The sequence below is a fragment of the Haemorhous mexicanus genome, chromosome 3 (assembly GCF_027477595.1).
Source record: "Haemorhous mexicanus isolate bHaeMex1 chromosome 3, bHaeMex1.pri, whole genome shotgun sequence".
In the NCBI taxonomy this organism is placed as follows: Eukaryota; Metazoa; Chordata; class Aves; order Passeriformes; family Fringillidae; genus Haemorhous; species Haemorhous mexicanus.
In genome coordinates this window covers 66,812,731-66,829,424 of record NC_082343.1, presented here as the reverse complement: position 1 = coordinate 66,829,424, position 16,694 = coordinate 66,812,731, and the positions used below count along the sequence as shown (strand labels likewise).

General features: G+C 37.7%; 1 protein-coding gene across 2 annotated transcripts in view; it reads right to left on the bottom strand.

The window, feature by feature from the left end:
* The window catches only part of TBC1D32 (TBC1 domain family member 32), a 74,267-nt gene extending 67,055 nt beyond the window's left edge, over window positions 1-7,212 (bottom strand). For both annotated transcript variants that reach the window (XM_059842210.1, XM_059842211.1), the window contains exons 1-4: window positions 7,141-7,212; window positions 4,901-5,055; window positions 1,449-1,610; window positions 108-285 (exon numbers count right to left, since the gene is read on the bottom strand). In XM_059842210.1, coding sequence (XP_059698193.1) covers window positions 108-285; window positions 1,449-1,610; window positions 4,901-5,055; window positions 7,141-7,209 — 564 coding nt within the window. In that variant the 5' untranslated portion in view covers window positions 7,210-7,212. The remainder of the gene's footprint in view (window positions 1-107; window positions 286-1,448; window positions 1,611-4,900; window positions 5,056-7,140) is intronic.
* Between the last annotated feature and the right edge of the window lie 9,482 nt (window positions 7,213-16,694).

Genomic DNA, 16,694 nt, shown 5'->3' with positions numbered 1-16,694 from the left:
AAAGATGGGAAAAATTAATCTTTCTCTAGGGCCATTCCACTGACAGAAACTTAACAATTTTGCAGTATCATGCTTATTTCATAACATAGAGAGAAAAGCCATTGTACTTGGTTGAAGGAGGAGTCACTGTCAGAACAGTTGTCTGTGTAATAGCCACTCTGACGTTCTTTCTTTGCTTTACTAGCCAGCTCCTTATCATGCATCCGATCTTCTTCAAACTTGTTGATCAAAGATTCTACCACAACCATCATGACATTCTTCAAGGCATGTATCATTTCTCTGTATCTTCAAAGGAAAGATGATTTTAATATATAAGAACATAAAAATCACTATTAAAAAAAAAAAGAAAAAGAAATCGCTACATCATGAACACCTGAATATGAATTAATGCTAATTGGACCTGAACTCCCTATTAATGAATAGGAAATCCAAGCCATTTGGAGCAAGGAAACATATATGTACCTTACATGTTTCAGTTAATGATGTTTTTAAATCACAACAAAACTACTCTTTTTCCCTTCCAGAACCACTCAATGAAATACCACTATCATAATTCTATTTTGAGATGTTTTTAAGAAAGAACAACACAAGTCCACCAAAAAGGAGGATCTGTCCCTGAGAAAACAGGCCAGTTCTCATCCTTGTTACTGTTTGTTTCTCATCATTCAACATCCAGTTTTTCTTTTGCTATAAACCTTGAGCAGAACCAGTAAAAGTGAACACATCATCCTGATTCAAGATCCTGAGTACAGGTCATACACACAAAATAATTTTCTTTCAACAAAACCTGGGTTTTTCTAATTTCCATAAATTGCAAAATAATATCCACAGGGAAGCAATTCAAAATAAAAAAAAAAACTTCAGAAAAGCATCCTATTGCAAAACATCGATGTTTTATTTCAAATTATTTTTTACTTTAATGCCATAATTATTTATTTTACAGTTATCAAAGATACAGATTATCATACTGCAATTTAATATCTTCCTATATATCAAATTAAATATATAAGATACATTTTTAGTTCATTGGAGTTTCTTCTATCAATTTTAATATGCGCAAAACTCTAAGGTCCTGATCCTTGAAACAAAATTATAGAAACAGCATAATCCAAGAAATGGTCATCCTAACATCTATTTTCCTATTTTCTTATTTTGCAACATATAAAAATGACCACTGATGCTAAAATCCTAAATACCTCAAAAATTTCACATATTTGCTACCTCTCTTTTTTTATGCAATTGTTCTCAACCTTAAGTCCAGGATGAGACAAAGCATGACAAATTGCAATGTATGGTGGCAACATGTGAATTTCTTAGCAATGTTGTTGGTTAAAGGTTCAGAATTGTTATTAGTTCAGATCTTATTTTTTCAAAACATATTATGGAAAAGCAAAAGCAAGACTAAGACAAAGAAGAAACAGAGATGTGAATTACAGGTATATACTCACTCTTTTGATTCACGGGCCTTCTTAGTGAGATGTTGGACAAGAGTGTCATAGCCAGATATTTCACCCTGACTTTGAGCAGAGGTACATTTTTCTGTTTCTTCTTCAATCACAGGTCCCACAGTATTTTTTATGTACTGTCTAAGGTATTTCACAAACTCGTAGCTGTAAGAAATATGCAAAATTAAAATGCTATATCTCTGAATTCACCATGAAACATTTTCAACATTATATCAACAACCACTATCTTCTCTCCCAGTAGATCTGTTACTTTGAGGTAAGAGTTTATGACTTGCATAGAAACAAACTTCAGGAGTGTAAAATAACTTATTACAGTTTGATTTTCTTCAATATGGTCAGTGTCTGCATATTGTAGGAAGAAATAACACCAAATAGAGGAAACAAAACCAAGAGTTAGTTTACAAAAATGCACATTTTCACTTTGTGCTTCTTCTAAAAGTAAAAATCCACTCAGACAAAAAGTTAAGGATTTTGTAGACAAAAACCAACGAGTATCAAGAAGTTTCAAATTCCAAAAGAAACATTCCTTATAGCACTCTAAACATGTCTTAAAGTATAAACTGTCTGGCAATATTATTTATGCATTATACATACAAAGCTAGAAAATACACAGAAAACACCATTAATAAATTGAAGCATATGAGAACACCTACGGCCTGTGAAATTCTATGTGTCATGACAATACACAGATCTCAATCAAACTGACAAAACAGCTCTCTGTGATTACACAAACACATCAAATTCAAGGATTTACCACTTTGCAGTCTAATGATCAGATACCTACAGACACTTGCTAACAAAAAAGAATAATCAGAGAGACATCTCAAATTAAAGACTCTCCCTGGGTCTTCCAGCTTCATATTACCTATAGAAATTGCTAAAGAGTACTGCTCAGAATAAATCAACTTTTCTTTTTGGCTAGTTCTGTGATTTGTACAAAGGGCAAAGCAAAGAGAAACACACAAAAAAGTAATCACATAGTTACAATAGATGCATAATTTTATTTTCATTTTATCAAAAGCAGATGCGTGACTACTTCATGTTAACTTGGATTAAAAAACCCAAAACACAAACAACAAAGAACACAAGATTGTATCGTGATAGATACCTCCTCACTAGACTGCCTACCTCAGGTTCCATCAGGTATGTCAGTATTTTTCTTCTCCCCTACATTTCCATTCTTGTTCTCAGTGAAAGTAATAGAAATATGTCTCAAGAAAGATGCAACATATGTTTATTTTTGTTTTCATTTGTGAAATTGCACACAACTCTCCACTGCAAGAAAGTTTTCATGAAACTGTCATCCCTTTGTTTTATAAGGGCAACACTTCCAGGGTATCTGTTTTTGCAGTGACTCCTTCACTCTGAAATATGCAGTAACCACATAACTATTCACACCACTACTTTTTTGTCTGAAGTTCTAGTCTTCATCTTCTGCATTATTCTTCTACCTTAGACATGTTTTGTAACAATTATGCATTTCAGCAATGACAATACTACTTCTTCACAAGCAGAATCAGTTCAGACTGATCTGGTAGGACTTACAAAGGAATCACACTTGGGGGTTAAAAATACCTCTAAATGTAACAGAAAACATGCTACTTATGTAGATAAAAGTCCTTTTGTCTACTACTGCACAGAAATTTTGTACTTGATTAAATTTTCCTTTTTGTTAGCTTTCTGAGGATGTTGCATTTCTGTCTTTTCTACATCAAAGTGGGAACTAAGGGGAAGGCCTCAAAATCTGGTAAAATTACTGGGTCAAAATAAGCATGAGGCAGAAACACTGTCCACTGCTCAAAAGGCTGAGAGCAGCAGCAGACAGTCCAAAGGCACACACTACTAATAACACAGCTCGAAATCTGGATGGATAGGTTAAGGAGAGAGTTTCTTAATGGCCTCACTTATAAATGACCATATGACCTCTCCAACTGTCCATGAAAACCAGTCTATACTGCCATGGGGCACAAACAAAACAAGAATATCTCCACAAATATTGCAGCATAAGATAGTAATCCTCATGTTCTGAATTTAAAGACCACTTGATTTTCCATTAAATGTAAATTAAAAGTGTTCTCATGAAAAGTATTTTTAGGATCACCAATTTTCTAACATACAAGAAAGAGTAATGGATGTGAAGGTTTCACTGCTGTAAAAGGAAAAGCTATATAGGGAATTGCTTCAACCACTTACAGACCTTACTCCCTCACCCTGGGTATTCTACTAGGTTCTCAGAAAAAATGACAGAAAGGATATTTTTTTTTTTTGTTTGAGCTTTATTGTATACATCTTCTCTAAATATTTTTTTCTTTCAGAACTACATGTCCTTCAACTTCGACATGTTTACAACCAAATTATTTTACTCTCATGCTTGTCACCCAGCAACCTATTATTCAAAATTCACAAGAGTATAAACAACAGTGTAATTTGATACATTGGTAACAAAAACTAAAACTGAACTAAAATACCTTTTAAAGTATCTTCAGAACACATGCAAGCATTAAGATTTTAAAATTACAGTGAAATTTTAGATAAACCCTATTTTGACCTAATTTATTTACTTTTACCTAACTCCTACCACTGACAAAGGAATACTAATACCTAGGTAAATTTAAGAGAATGTAAATAGTGCCACTTCTGAAAAAACTGATAGGGAACCAGCTTTCTCAGAAGCCAGGTCACAGAGCTGTTCCTTATTAAAATGCCCTCAGGTTATTTCAGCCTGATATCGTCTTGGCTTGTCATAAACCGTGTACTAAAAATCTCCCATGTAGTAAAAAAATAATCAAGTTATAACAGCGTGGAAAGGAAAGAGGAGCACGGGATCTAGAAATTTACATTGCATGTGAGGTCACACTGTCAAATCTGATTTAAGAGAAGTGTGATGGGGATACATTTTTCTGTTTTACTTAAAACATATATTAAAACAATGATTGGAATAGATAGATAAGATGGACATGTTCAGTAATATAGGCCAGAGAGAACTATCAAATATGAAGCCAAATGGCCCTCTGAAAAGTACTGTATTTTGAAAAACATGACTATGCTGTCTAGCAGGTGTCAAATATACCGAGAGTCTCCAGTGACTACTTCTTCTAGCTCCTTGTCACACGTGCATTTAGTACATTATGTGTGCACATGCATCAGAGCTTTGTAAATTCCTCTCTCACAAATTCAGCTCATGAATTACTATACAGCAAAATTATATTAGCAAGAGTGAATGGGGAAAAAGGCAAACCAAAAAAATGGCAACATTAATTTTATTCTTTAAATTAGCATCATCTGAGAGTTGATTAGTGACAGGAATATCTACATATGTATAAATACACACACATTTACAAAGCAATATAAAGTGTAGACATTTCCCAGGAAGAGTACCGTTTAAGACATACCAACTTCTTCAAAAGACTAAAAATAGAAAAAAATATTTTTACTTGTGAAAATTCTCATCCGTTTCCTCCAAATGCAAGAGAATTTCTTCTGCACATTCTGCTGATGGAGCTCCAGTAATTTTTTCCTTCACACTCTGCAGCAACTGTCTAAGCATAGACTGTAACAGAGCTTCATCTTCACTTGTAAAGTGAGACATCTGTAGAAAACAAATAGAAGAATAAGAAACTCTTATAGTTTTGTTTTTCCTCAAGATGCTAAGAAAAGCACAAATCCCTTAAATTGCCACTTTTTTACTGTTACCAACAGGATTTTCATCAAAAGACATAATCACAGACAGGAAATATTTGACAGAGCTTATCTAAAGACCAACTGAAAACAAAACAATCAAATCAGCTTCACTAAAACTCCTGATATTGTAGCATAATATTCTTAAAGGAGATATAAAATTAAGAACAGCTTAAACATTCCTATTTGTATTTGCCCATGATAGAGGCACAAGACCACATGGTAAGCTAAAAAAATAAAAAGGAGGGAAGGTTTAACAGATGTAATGACTGTATCTTGATAAGAAAACTTTATAAATAGTCTCTCACCTGCTTCTCATCCACTATTACTACTCAGTTCTGACTTTCAAATCCCTCTACTCAGAGCTACTGCTGTGCCCATGACTGAAAGTGTTGTCAGCTTTTGCAAGGGTTAGGTGGAATTATCAGAAGAGTTTAATTGCCCTGTGCTAATCAACAGCAGTAACCTGACAGAGTCCTGTCAAATTAAACAGAAACTGCCAGGAAAAACTGTGAGGAGAAGAAGCAGTGAGAAATTGGAAACATCTGCCAAGTCCAGAAGACAGACAGTCAGTTAAATGTTCAAGAACTGCCAAAAAAAAAAAAAAAAAAAACCAAGAAAAAAAAAACCCCACAGCTCATTTTTGACCTTTATTAATCAATGGCTTAAAAAATCTTTGTATGCCAAGGAAGACTTTCAAACCTCAGTGGCAGTTTTATCTTATATATTTCTAGCCTATTTAAGGAAAAATTACCTAGCGATATTTGACTTTTCTGAATTAAAAATTAAAGACTCTCTAAGCACCTGTGAATAAACAATACACACACACACTTGGAAGAGACAATATAGCAAATTACTGTTTAAGTATCAAATAGTATAAACCAGAGGAAAAAGAAAGAAAGAAAAAAAAAGCCATATAGCTGGAAGAGTTATCTTTTATGAAAGGTAATAGTTCATCAAGGTAACACTTTTCTGTGGTAAGTAGCACAGTTGCTGAACATTTTACTTAGACCTATCATTATTCAATATTAACTCAATCATCTTACCAGCAATTTCATTAAACTAAACTCATAGCAAACAAACACAACACCCCAAATCCCTTGCAATAATCTTAACTCACTGATTTGCAGCCTTCTTTTTCTCACAGAATCTCGAGATACTTAATCAAAGTCAATGCACTTTTGGGTCTGTATAAACATCAGACAATATCCTAATCCCCTGGGGAAAAAAATAAATCACCAAGTATTTTGGTATAACTAGGCAATTTTAGAAGTGCAAGGTATTCAGATACTCGCTGGCAGTCAGTGCAAAGCCCTGCTCAGGTTATTCATAGAGAGAAAGCATGAGAATATTGCAGCTCCACCTCCAGTTTGCCTCGAAAAGTCTTACCTGACTTACGTAATCACTAACAAAGATACATATCTTACATTTCATTTGTAAAGGTTTGCGGTTTGTTGTGCTTGGTTTTTTGGTGGTTGTTGCTTTGGGGGTTATTTCCCAGCAGGCATAGCCCCCATTCAGTTTCCAGGCAACATTTAAATGGTCATTTTCTCTCTAAATTACAACTTTACCCTAAACCCAGTTTGGGCAGTGTTTTCAAGGTCCCGGCACTATCCCAAAGGTAAATCCTGCCCCACAACTCGGGCAACGATTCAGAAGCGGCCCGTTGTTGCCAGCATTTATGCTGGGCAGGGAGGCAATTTTAGCAACAAGCCGAAGAAAGCAGTTCCCAGAACGCGAGCAGGGCGAGAATCCCTGCCCCTTCTGGCGCTTTACCGCCCGTCCTTCGGCTGCGCACCGAAGGGTGCGGGGCGGGGCGGCAACCAGGATTCCCGGGACAACCCAAAAAGGATGAGAGCAGCCGGTCGGTCCAAGTGTTTCCCTCAGCTAGCGCTGACAGCACGGGCGAGCTCTGCCCGGGCACCCGCTCAGCTCCACCACGCTACCCCCCGCCCCGGGATCCCCGCGTTGCCCGTCCCTGCCCGCCGCGATTCACCTTGGGCGGCCGCGGCCCTTGGCAACCGCGGCGCCGCCGCCACCGAGTCTCGCCGGGCCCTGGAAACATCGCGAGAGGCCGCGTGGGCCGCTCGCGCCCCGCCCGCGCCGGGTGGCGGGGCCGAGGTGGCGGCTGTCGTGAGGGCTCCGGGGGGAGCTGCTGTGCCGGGAGCCGCTCCGCCGCCAGCCGGGATGTGTTTGCCGATACGGGCAACCCCAGCGCAGGAGCACTCAACACTTCATGGCTTCAGGCTCCTCTCTGTTCAGCCCGGGGTGGTGGCCCCCAGGTTTCCCACTGAAACCGAAGGAATGCAGTCATGCCGTTATTCCCAATTTATATCAGCAGGGGAGCGGGTTGTCTCAGTAAATAAAATAATGAAAGGAAAGGAATTTTTCATTCCTCTTTGACTCTCCCTTCTCTCCTGTGATGAAGGAAATATTACAAAAATACCAAATAGTATTTTTTCTCCAACAAATACATTCATAACACAAAAACGGCAAAAGCGGTTTAATATGGAATAATTTCTATTCGGTCAGGTATAATTAAACAGAATTTGGTTACCGTAAACACTCATCATAATGTTTTTCAGTGCTTGCATGCAAGCAAGCATATCATAGTGCATTATCATCCTTTCCTCCTACATTTTTCTGGTGATTCTGATGTTGGGTGATGCTGGTCTTCTATGATGATGTGTCCTTTAAATGTTCATCTTCCATGTAACACTAACCTTCCATAAGCACTTGCTCCTTTAGCTGGGCCTGTAGCCCCTTCAGTTAACAGAGCCCTACTTAGTTTTGGGGATCCACTTGCACAGTAGATTTAAGCTTGTAAACTCCCGTATTTCTATTGGAATAGGACAATTCAGGAGTAACACAAACCTCTTACTGCTGGTTCTCAGAAAGCAGATTGTGATCGGTTGCAAGTTTCTGTGATACCTTTAGCAGTGAGCTCTTCAGTGCTTGGATGTGGCTAGTGTGCTCAGGTACCCATAAAATAAAATTGGAAAAATTGTCTGCTTACTACTGCTTGCAAAGGAGCTCCAGTAAACTGACCGGAGTCCTGGTAGCTTGACCATTCAGTCTCCCCATCTTCTAAGTGCATTGTTTGGAATGGGCTGCACATTACAGCAGCTTATTCCACATCCATGCCAGGCTCTTCCTTCACAGGCAACAGAATAATTTGCTTCTTTTCTGTCCTCATACCCACCGAGAGGTGCAGTGGTGCAACGCTTTCAATTCCTTTATCACTTCACAAGTGCTGATTCAAGTGACACCATCTCAGTTTCGCAGCTGATAAGGAATAAAAAAAAAATCAATGTACCTAGTGCTCAGCATTCATAGTCCTTACTGAAAGAGCCTCCACTTTAACAAGCCTTCCCTGTCTTATAAAAAAACCTTATAAGAAAAGTTTCACTTGTAGTGTCATCACAGAATGATGTCCTCGTGATGTCTGCGGTGTTCCTGAAATCCTTCTATTCCTTTCTGCCTTCTCCAACCTTCTGTATTGCATCCAGCTTCTTTAGCCATGTTTTGCAGCCATTGGAACCTTGAGCCCTTTCTTGTGAGCAAAGCTGGCAGATGTCAGATGCCGTTAGCCATGATTATTAGGATGCATCCAGGCAGACACCCTCTGAGGGTGATTCTCCAGAGCGAGCAACACCGTTCTGAAGTACAGTATGTTTATATGGATGGATGTCTGTCACGTGAGAGAGGTTGCAATCATTGTGAAATTGTTCATGTGGATTTCACAGTGGTGAAATTCCACTCTCTCTTACTCTAGGAAATCCGTCTCCTTGGTAAAAATATTCCAGATATTCTACTTCGGTTGTACAAACAGGAAAGCCTGGCTCCTAACCCCAGTTCAGGAAGGCACAGTCTTCAGAAGATCTCAGCGTTGTTAGAAAGTCACAGTGCTGATTTTTATAATTTTAGAAACCTAAAGGAAACAATACACAAATTCTTAGAGTGTGTAGCATGTAAGGTAAGCAGAGTTTCAAACTGTGAAACATTATAGGAATGTGAGTAATTTCAGTATTATAGAGAAGTTTAATTGATGAAGTTTTCTCCCCATACTTTGAACATGTCCCAGAATTTGAATTATCAGTATGCCAAGTTTCTGTAAATTTAAAATGTTTCTGCAGTGTCTTCAATGTGGCAGACCAGAAAAAAGGAAACTGTGAAAACCAGAAGAATCTTCTTTATAGCTGGTGGTAGTAGTGGAAACAGCTTGTGTTGGTGCCCATGTCATTACAACTGGGACATAATTTCTGTCTTCTCTTTCTGCTCTTTCTGGCTTTTCTCTTTCCCTTCACTGTAACTTACAACATGACCACTCTTTTTCTGGATGACACACAAAAGTTTGGAGAAATTTTGATTTTATGCAGTTGATGCACAGCAAGACTCTTTTGCTAAGACTTCACCAACTCTATATGAAGAACCTACTAAAGAAATTGGGGTTTAGTATCTGATTAAAAAAATTAGCGCAGCCAGTATCTCTTGAAATTTCAGTTTATCAGCCTTTCCTTGGCTGATACAGATTTCAAAGGACTATATACCAAATAACTAAAAGGGAAGGCAAACTCCACTTAACTAAGTCCAACCCAACCAAACCAAAACAAAAACAACTTTCTATACTCCCTTTTCAGAGCTAAATCAAGATCAGAAGGAGCCAAGGTGTTCTCACTTGAGAGTTTTCCAAACTAGGACTAAGATATGAAAAGGAAGAAATAAGTTAGGAAAGGAGAAATAAGTGTGAATTCTGGTTATGGAGGTAGCACAAGAAGTCTTCCCCACCTTTCTGCACACTGACATCCCTTAAGCAGTGCTTGAGACTACAAGTAAAAGATGAGGATGCTTCATCAACCCTTGTATGAATGCTGTGGCATTTACTGCCCTCTCACATCACATTTATGGCAGTGACCCAAATTTGGAGGAACAATGAACATGTTTTAAGACATCATTAGATCATAATCTAATCATAAATATCAAAAAGGAAACTTCTTAAAATATTACAGCTGATGGGAAAATCTCTTAAAATAATCTCCAAAGGAAATTTTCTGTTTTGAAGACCATCTGTCCTTTCCTCCCTGGGCACTCTGGGGAAATACTAACCCCTGGATAGATGTTTCCATTAAAACAAACACTCAGGAACTGGTGGGTAAATGGTCACGAGGATTGCAGGCTGAAGTACTCCTGCGATCAGCTGTGCTTTGAAATCTTGTGTTAAAACACATGCAAACAGAATTTATATCACTTCCATAACAGGGAAAATGTAAAGTGTCCTGACAGATCTAAAGTTATATCGGGTGACTTTGTACGTACCTGTTAAGAGCTAAGCTGGTATGAGATGTATGTAAACTATTACAGGAATCAAAAAATTAAACTGGGTGAGTTTGCTTATTTGCTGATTAAACTTCAGTTATGCTGACATTTCAAAAAGACTGAAGATATTACTTTGCTGTTCCTGATCTCTTTTTTTCTGAAAAGTGAGAGACTGGCAGGAAATCGATAGGACTCTTGCATAACATTGTAAAGCATCAGCTCTGAACTAGCCTGTCCAATAACAATCAGGAATGTTATTGAATAAAAATGTAACTTAGCAAATATATAGGTACTGATTTTTCCATCTGTATTTTATGATGCACTTTCAGTAGATGCTCTGCTTGCAGTTGTAAAAGTAACTACTGGAACTGAGGTGATAAAATTTATATTGCAATGCTAAGTAAGTACCTCAAAGAATCAAAGACAAAATAAGCTTCAATGACAATGTAAATATCCAAATGCCAATAAAATAATTTTTTGATCCACAACTTTCTATTTGTGAACTTCAAGGAGCCAAGGACATGTATTACTAGCTCTGACTGGCCTTAGGCAGATCTCTTAGCATCAGACTTAGGTCTTTATTGGAAATTGAGAACAATAAAATTATCTTTATATGCCATTATGAAAATTAATCTTACAACATAATAACCAAGTGGCATCATAGATCTTGATTTTATTTTCCTTTTTTTTTGATTCTTTTTTATCATATGTTTCCTGAAGGTGGCAGCAATATTCAGGACTTTGCTGAATGTCTGACTTCTGAACCTACTGACCTGTAATGTAGCATTCCTTTCAATGTATATGTATTTGTATTTATGGATACTGATAATATGTTTAAATCAAAATGTGATTATGTTGATATTGTAATTGTAGACATAGGATGTACAACATCACTGGAAAATATGAAGAAACTATGTTGACCCGGAGTGTTAGAGTTGTTTATTCTTTTGTATGATAAAAAATTGTAAACTAAAGGAGCATTCCTAAAGTAGTAAATATTTTTAATTAGCAATTTACCGTTGCTTGCTGTTAAAATTATCCATTTCATTGTCTCCACTGAAGCCTGTATTGTATGCTTTTTCTGGAGTGAACTGTGAGCTTTTATGTGGGCCCTACAAGCAGTTCAAAACACTACAAATGTTATGTGTGATCACTAAAGGAAGATTACAGTCTGTAGGGTTTCTTTCAGTTCCATTCCTCCATTTGATCTAAATCACTTAAAGTCACTGAGCTAGAGCCGGTTAGGCCATCTCACAGCATATTGCAGAGTTTCAATTAAAAAAAAGAAACTTCAACATTTTTCCTTTTACTTCCGATGTGGTACACTGCATTGTTGTGAAATGCTTCCGCTGCTGAGACAAGGCAGTTGCAGCAACATTAGAAATAATTTAGAGAACTTTTGTGTCTTTTCATTTTGTTAGTTGTCTGGTCAGGGAGTTGGAGATCCCGCTGCAATTTAAATGTATGTCAGGTGATTCTTTTGCCTATAAGTCTTCTGTCAGCTGCAGGGCTGCTCTCACCATGCATCCAGGACAAGGGCCCAAGGACCGGTACTGCTGTCCCAGAAATGCCACTTTGATGCAGGGCTCCTCAGTATGAGAAAGTCCTGGAGCACGTCCAGCAGAGGGCTATGAAGATGATGAGGGGTCTGGAGCATCTCTTTTAAGAGGAAAGGCTGAGGGAGCTGGGCCTGTTCAGCCTCAAGAAGAGACAGGGGGACCTCATCAGTGTCTGTCAGTATCTGAAGGGGAGTGTCAAGACGATAGAGCCAGGCTCTGCTCAGTGGTGCCAAGCAACAGGACAAGAGGCAAATGGGCAGAAACTGATGCATGGGAAGTTCCTCCTGAATGAGGAAGAACTTATTTACTGCGCAGGTGGCTGTGCACTGGAATAGGCTGCCCTGAGAGGTTGTGGAGTTTCCCCCACTGGAGATGCTCGAGAACCATCTGGACACAAACCTGTGCCATGTGCTCTAGGATGACCTGACTTGAGCAGGAAGGTTAGACTAGATGACTTCCAGTGGTCCCTTCTAGCCTTACCCATTCTGTGATTCTGTCAGTTGCATAGCTGCCGGTGGCCATGCTTCTAAAGAAAATGCAAAACATAAGCAGGGGATTTCTTGTGAGTTTTCGCTGGTCCAAATGGACTCCCTAATCCTTTCATACCCTTCAGATCTGAATGTTTCATCCTGAGAGAAAAGTAAGAAAGAAATTTATTTATAGTAATCTCCATTCCTAAATATGCATGGAGCACAAATGCTACAATTTTAAATTATACTGACTTTATTACACTGTGCGTCATAAGAAGTTTGCTCAGCAAAACTGGTGGCATTTTTAGTAGTTGTATATAAATATTTCTGTGCCTTAGAATTGTCCATCTTTCTTCTTGTCCTTACCAATGACTGTTTATGCTACCTCCCAAAACAGTACTTTGATATCCTGAAGTTGAATATTTTTATAATTGCTCAATTTATGTTCATTCTTAGTAAAGTATTGCTAAAGTAACTTCCTTAAGATTTCCTCTCAAGATTAGCATTAATTCCAGTTCTTGTCACTTTGGCATTTCAGAATTCAGTCATCAGCTCCTATGAGCTGCTTATGTGGTATTCTTTTGCAGACACTGACTGCTATTCCTCTTTGCATTTCTCCTTCCTCTTAGATTTCCCTAATATGTGTCACTGATATCACTTCCTTTGTTACACCATTATTACTACAAAGCCTGCATAAGTGATTTTGTACTTGTGGTTTAAGTGTTGAGTGCCCCCACCTTCTCTTTCCTGTTTCCCATTTGTCTTCTAAAAATTTTACCAGTCCAGAAAAACTACTGCTCTCCTTACCCAATGGCTTATCCTGCTATAGTTCTGAATCTCAGCATCAAGCACAATACAATTTCCTTCCTGGATCATCAACCAAGTGCTATCAGTAATCTTAATATTTGCTGGGAGTCAAATACTGGGGCCATTGCTGTGTAAGCTGTTGTTTTATATTCTCTTGTTAATGTAAGTTATAGTCTTCTTGTAAGAGTCTCTCCTAAAAGTACAGACTAATCTGACCAGATGTGACGCACAGATAACTTTGTTCTGTTCATTTTTGGAATGTTGTAAAATGCTTGAAAAGTAAGCAAATCGTCCTCTTTGCTGCTCGTTTGAAGCTGTACTCTTCTAAGACAGGCTCAAGACAGAATTTGGCCCATCCTTTGCCATGCTTTATTCCTTTGTGTACTTTCAGCAACATGAACTGTGTGCTTCGTTTTTCAAATGTTTTATGTCCTAGCAAACTGTGACCTCCTCCTCAAAGTTATGTTTTAAAGAAATAGTCAAAGCATTGCTTGAGAACAACATTGTTTATTTAAATTCCAGAAAACACTTGTTTTTACATTTTTCTTTTATTTCGCTTAGATGATGTCTGTGGTCCTAACAGAATTTTACATCTGAGAAAATTCTTTGGAGATTCTGTGAACAAATACAGTGTCTGAAATAAAGAAAAATGGATAAAGGAAAACACCAGTCCTGAACACCTTCATACAAAAAATATGGTCTTTTAATAAAAATTTATTATAAGATTGTTGTACAATGGAATCTTTTTAGTAACACACATTCCTTAAGATAATTATTTTAATTTCTTTTTTTAAAAAGTGTTATAGTTTTCCATTATTGAAGTCAATATGCCACCATCATCTCAATGTATTTCCAGTGAATTTTAGTGTTAAGGATGAATTTGATTCAGTAAATCGGCAAATACATTTCTCTGACATGAAAAATAATCTCCAAGTAACAAGAAGAATATTTAATATTTTCACTGGTATTTTTTTAGTGCCCTCATGATGTGAGTGAAATTCCAATAGAGACATGATTTTGTCAGTCGAATTCCTTTCACTGAGGAATAAGACAAATATTTCTGTATATTGGTACACCTGCTCCCTGACTGTTACAAATTTTGTGATCTATATTTTATTATACAGCCTGTAGTGCTGAGTTGTTGTGACCCAAGGGCACAACTTGGCCCTTGTCCTTGAACCTCAGACAACTGGCCTTGGTCCATCAATCCAGCCTGTCCAGATCCCTCTTCCCCTCTTCAGAAAATTCATCTTTTCAATTCTTTTTTTTCAGGGAACCACCTTCTCAGCCACGCAATTTTATTCTGCACCTGTCTGGGGCAATTCCCAGAACAAAAACACACAGAGTCCCTCTTCTCCTGGGTTAGAAGTTTATTTGAATTCACAAGATGAGACTCAGGTCTCTTGATTCAGAAGGTGTCTTTTTCCTGGTCTTGTGAATTGTCTTGTTTACCATACCAGACCTGCAGTGTGCAAGTCAGTGCTACTGAGGGGGAAAGAGCTGTGATTCTGGAATAAAAGTAACTCTTGATGGGGGTTGGGACTTCATAACCGGCTTTACAGTCAAAGCAAATGGGAGCCTATTCTGTTTTGATAAGGCTGAGTGTAATCTTCATCCCTTTGTCATCGGTCAGGTGAGTTTTGTGAACTTGTGATTTGATTGGAGACTGATTATTCTGCTTGGAATCCTTGGAGCACTCCTGTAATATGAAAAGTATGCTAAGAATGTGATAATTACTGTTTTACAGTCTGATTCCCTTTTGATGCACTCTTTTTTGCATAACTGAGGTTCCTGAGCTTGCACTGGAGAATAATGCAGTAGCTGGAGGGAATAACTCATGTGGATGTAGACTCTAGGCTGTTGTAGGTTGATTAACTTGATTTATGCTGATGGATCTATCAAAATACACCAGTGGAAGATTCAACCCGTTTTAAGGAGGAGGGAAGATATACTCAAAGATGAGTTGCTCTTGGCAAAGCTCTCAGAACACTAAAAAAATACCTGCTTTGTTTTTAGAATAATTTTGCTAGCTACTCTGATGTTTTATAGTTTTTATGGCACTAAATAATTGTAATGCCATTGTGTTTCATACTCTTAATTTTACTGCTTATGCACCATATGGTATTGATGTGTATTATATTGCATATAACTCAGTACAATAAACATAGTATTACAAAACAGAATTGGTGGATTTTTATTATAGGTAGATTATCTACTGTCATGAAAATAATATAAAATTATAGAGAAATTATTATTACCCTTCTTCCTAGTTTTTATTCAAGATATAAGCCATGATAAATTTGGTGCAATTCTGGAAAGTTTTATAGAAGCATAGATCTTTATATAAAACAGTAAATAAGCTCTGCTAGGATTTTATTGTTTTACACTTGTCTTTTAAAACTAGTTTATACTTGTAATTCTTTGCCTCAAAGGTTTCTTGAAGATCACTCCTGAGTGTTATTGCACAGTCTCAATTGCTTCTGAAGGCAATGAATGCCAAGAATCTCACTTTGCACATCAGAACCTTTTATTCTTTCTGTTATTTATGCCATGCAGATTTTTTTTGCATGTTGACCACAACATCCCAATTCCTATCCATTAAAGGCCTAATACTTAGCTAAGAGAGTAAATTTAGACACTAAATAAATTTTCTCTTGTTCTATGATATGATCCTAAGCTTAGTGAGATGAGCTGACCTCTGCAAAAATACACTGTGTGGCTCTCATTTTGTTGGTTTAATTCCAGAATGGGACCTAAGAGCCAAAAGGAACCATTGAATTTGCATTTTTTAGGCAAACCTTCCTCTCAGTTTTCCATATTTTGAGCTCCACAGAGGAGGGAAAGGAAGGGAAGGAAAGCATTCCTTTCCCAAAGGAATTACAAATTCCTTGAAATCCTACACAGCGATGAAGCTTGACTGCAGCATTGTGGTTAAGTACTGATGTGGGAGTGTATGTACTTTTCTTTTTATTAAGTCCAGTTACTGTTTAATATAAAATGGATGATCAGTCCTAACAATAGAGACAGTCCCACAACTCACTCCTACCCAAGTGTCTCTCCAGAGTCAATTTTCCACTCGTTGGATTTCCCTCCCTCTTTGGCAAATCGCTACCTCCATCACAAATCTTCAGCAGAAGAGGAAAGCCCTGCTCAGCCTAGCCTGCTTCTCAGCCACTAAAAAATTCTCCTGGAAGCAGGTTTGTTTTTAGTTCCCTGTTTCTAGAGCTGATTTAGATACTGTCAGTGGGCACTGTGAGACTGAAGTAAAAAGAGGTGTGTAGGTGTTTGAGGTCTTCAGAGCCAAGCACGAAACTGTACCCTGCACCCTAATTTTCAGTTTCAGACCTTCTCAGTCTGGTCCTAAATGTCTTCCATTTTTCATGTGTGCCTCTTTTTCT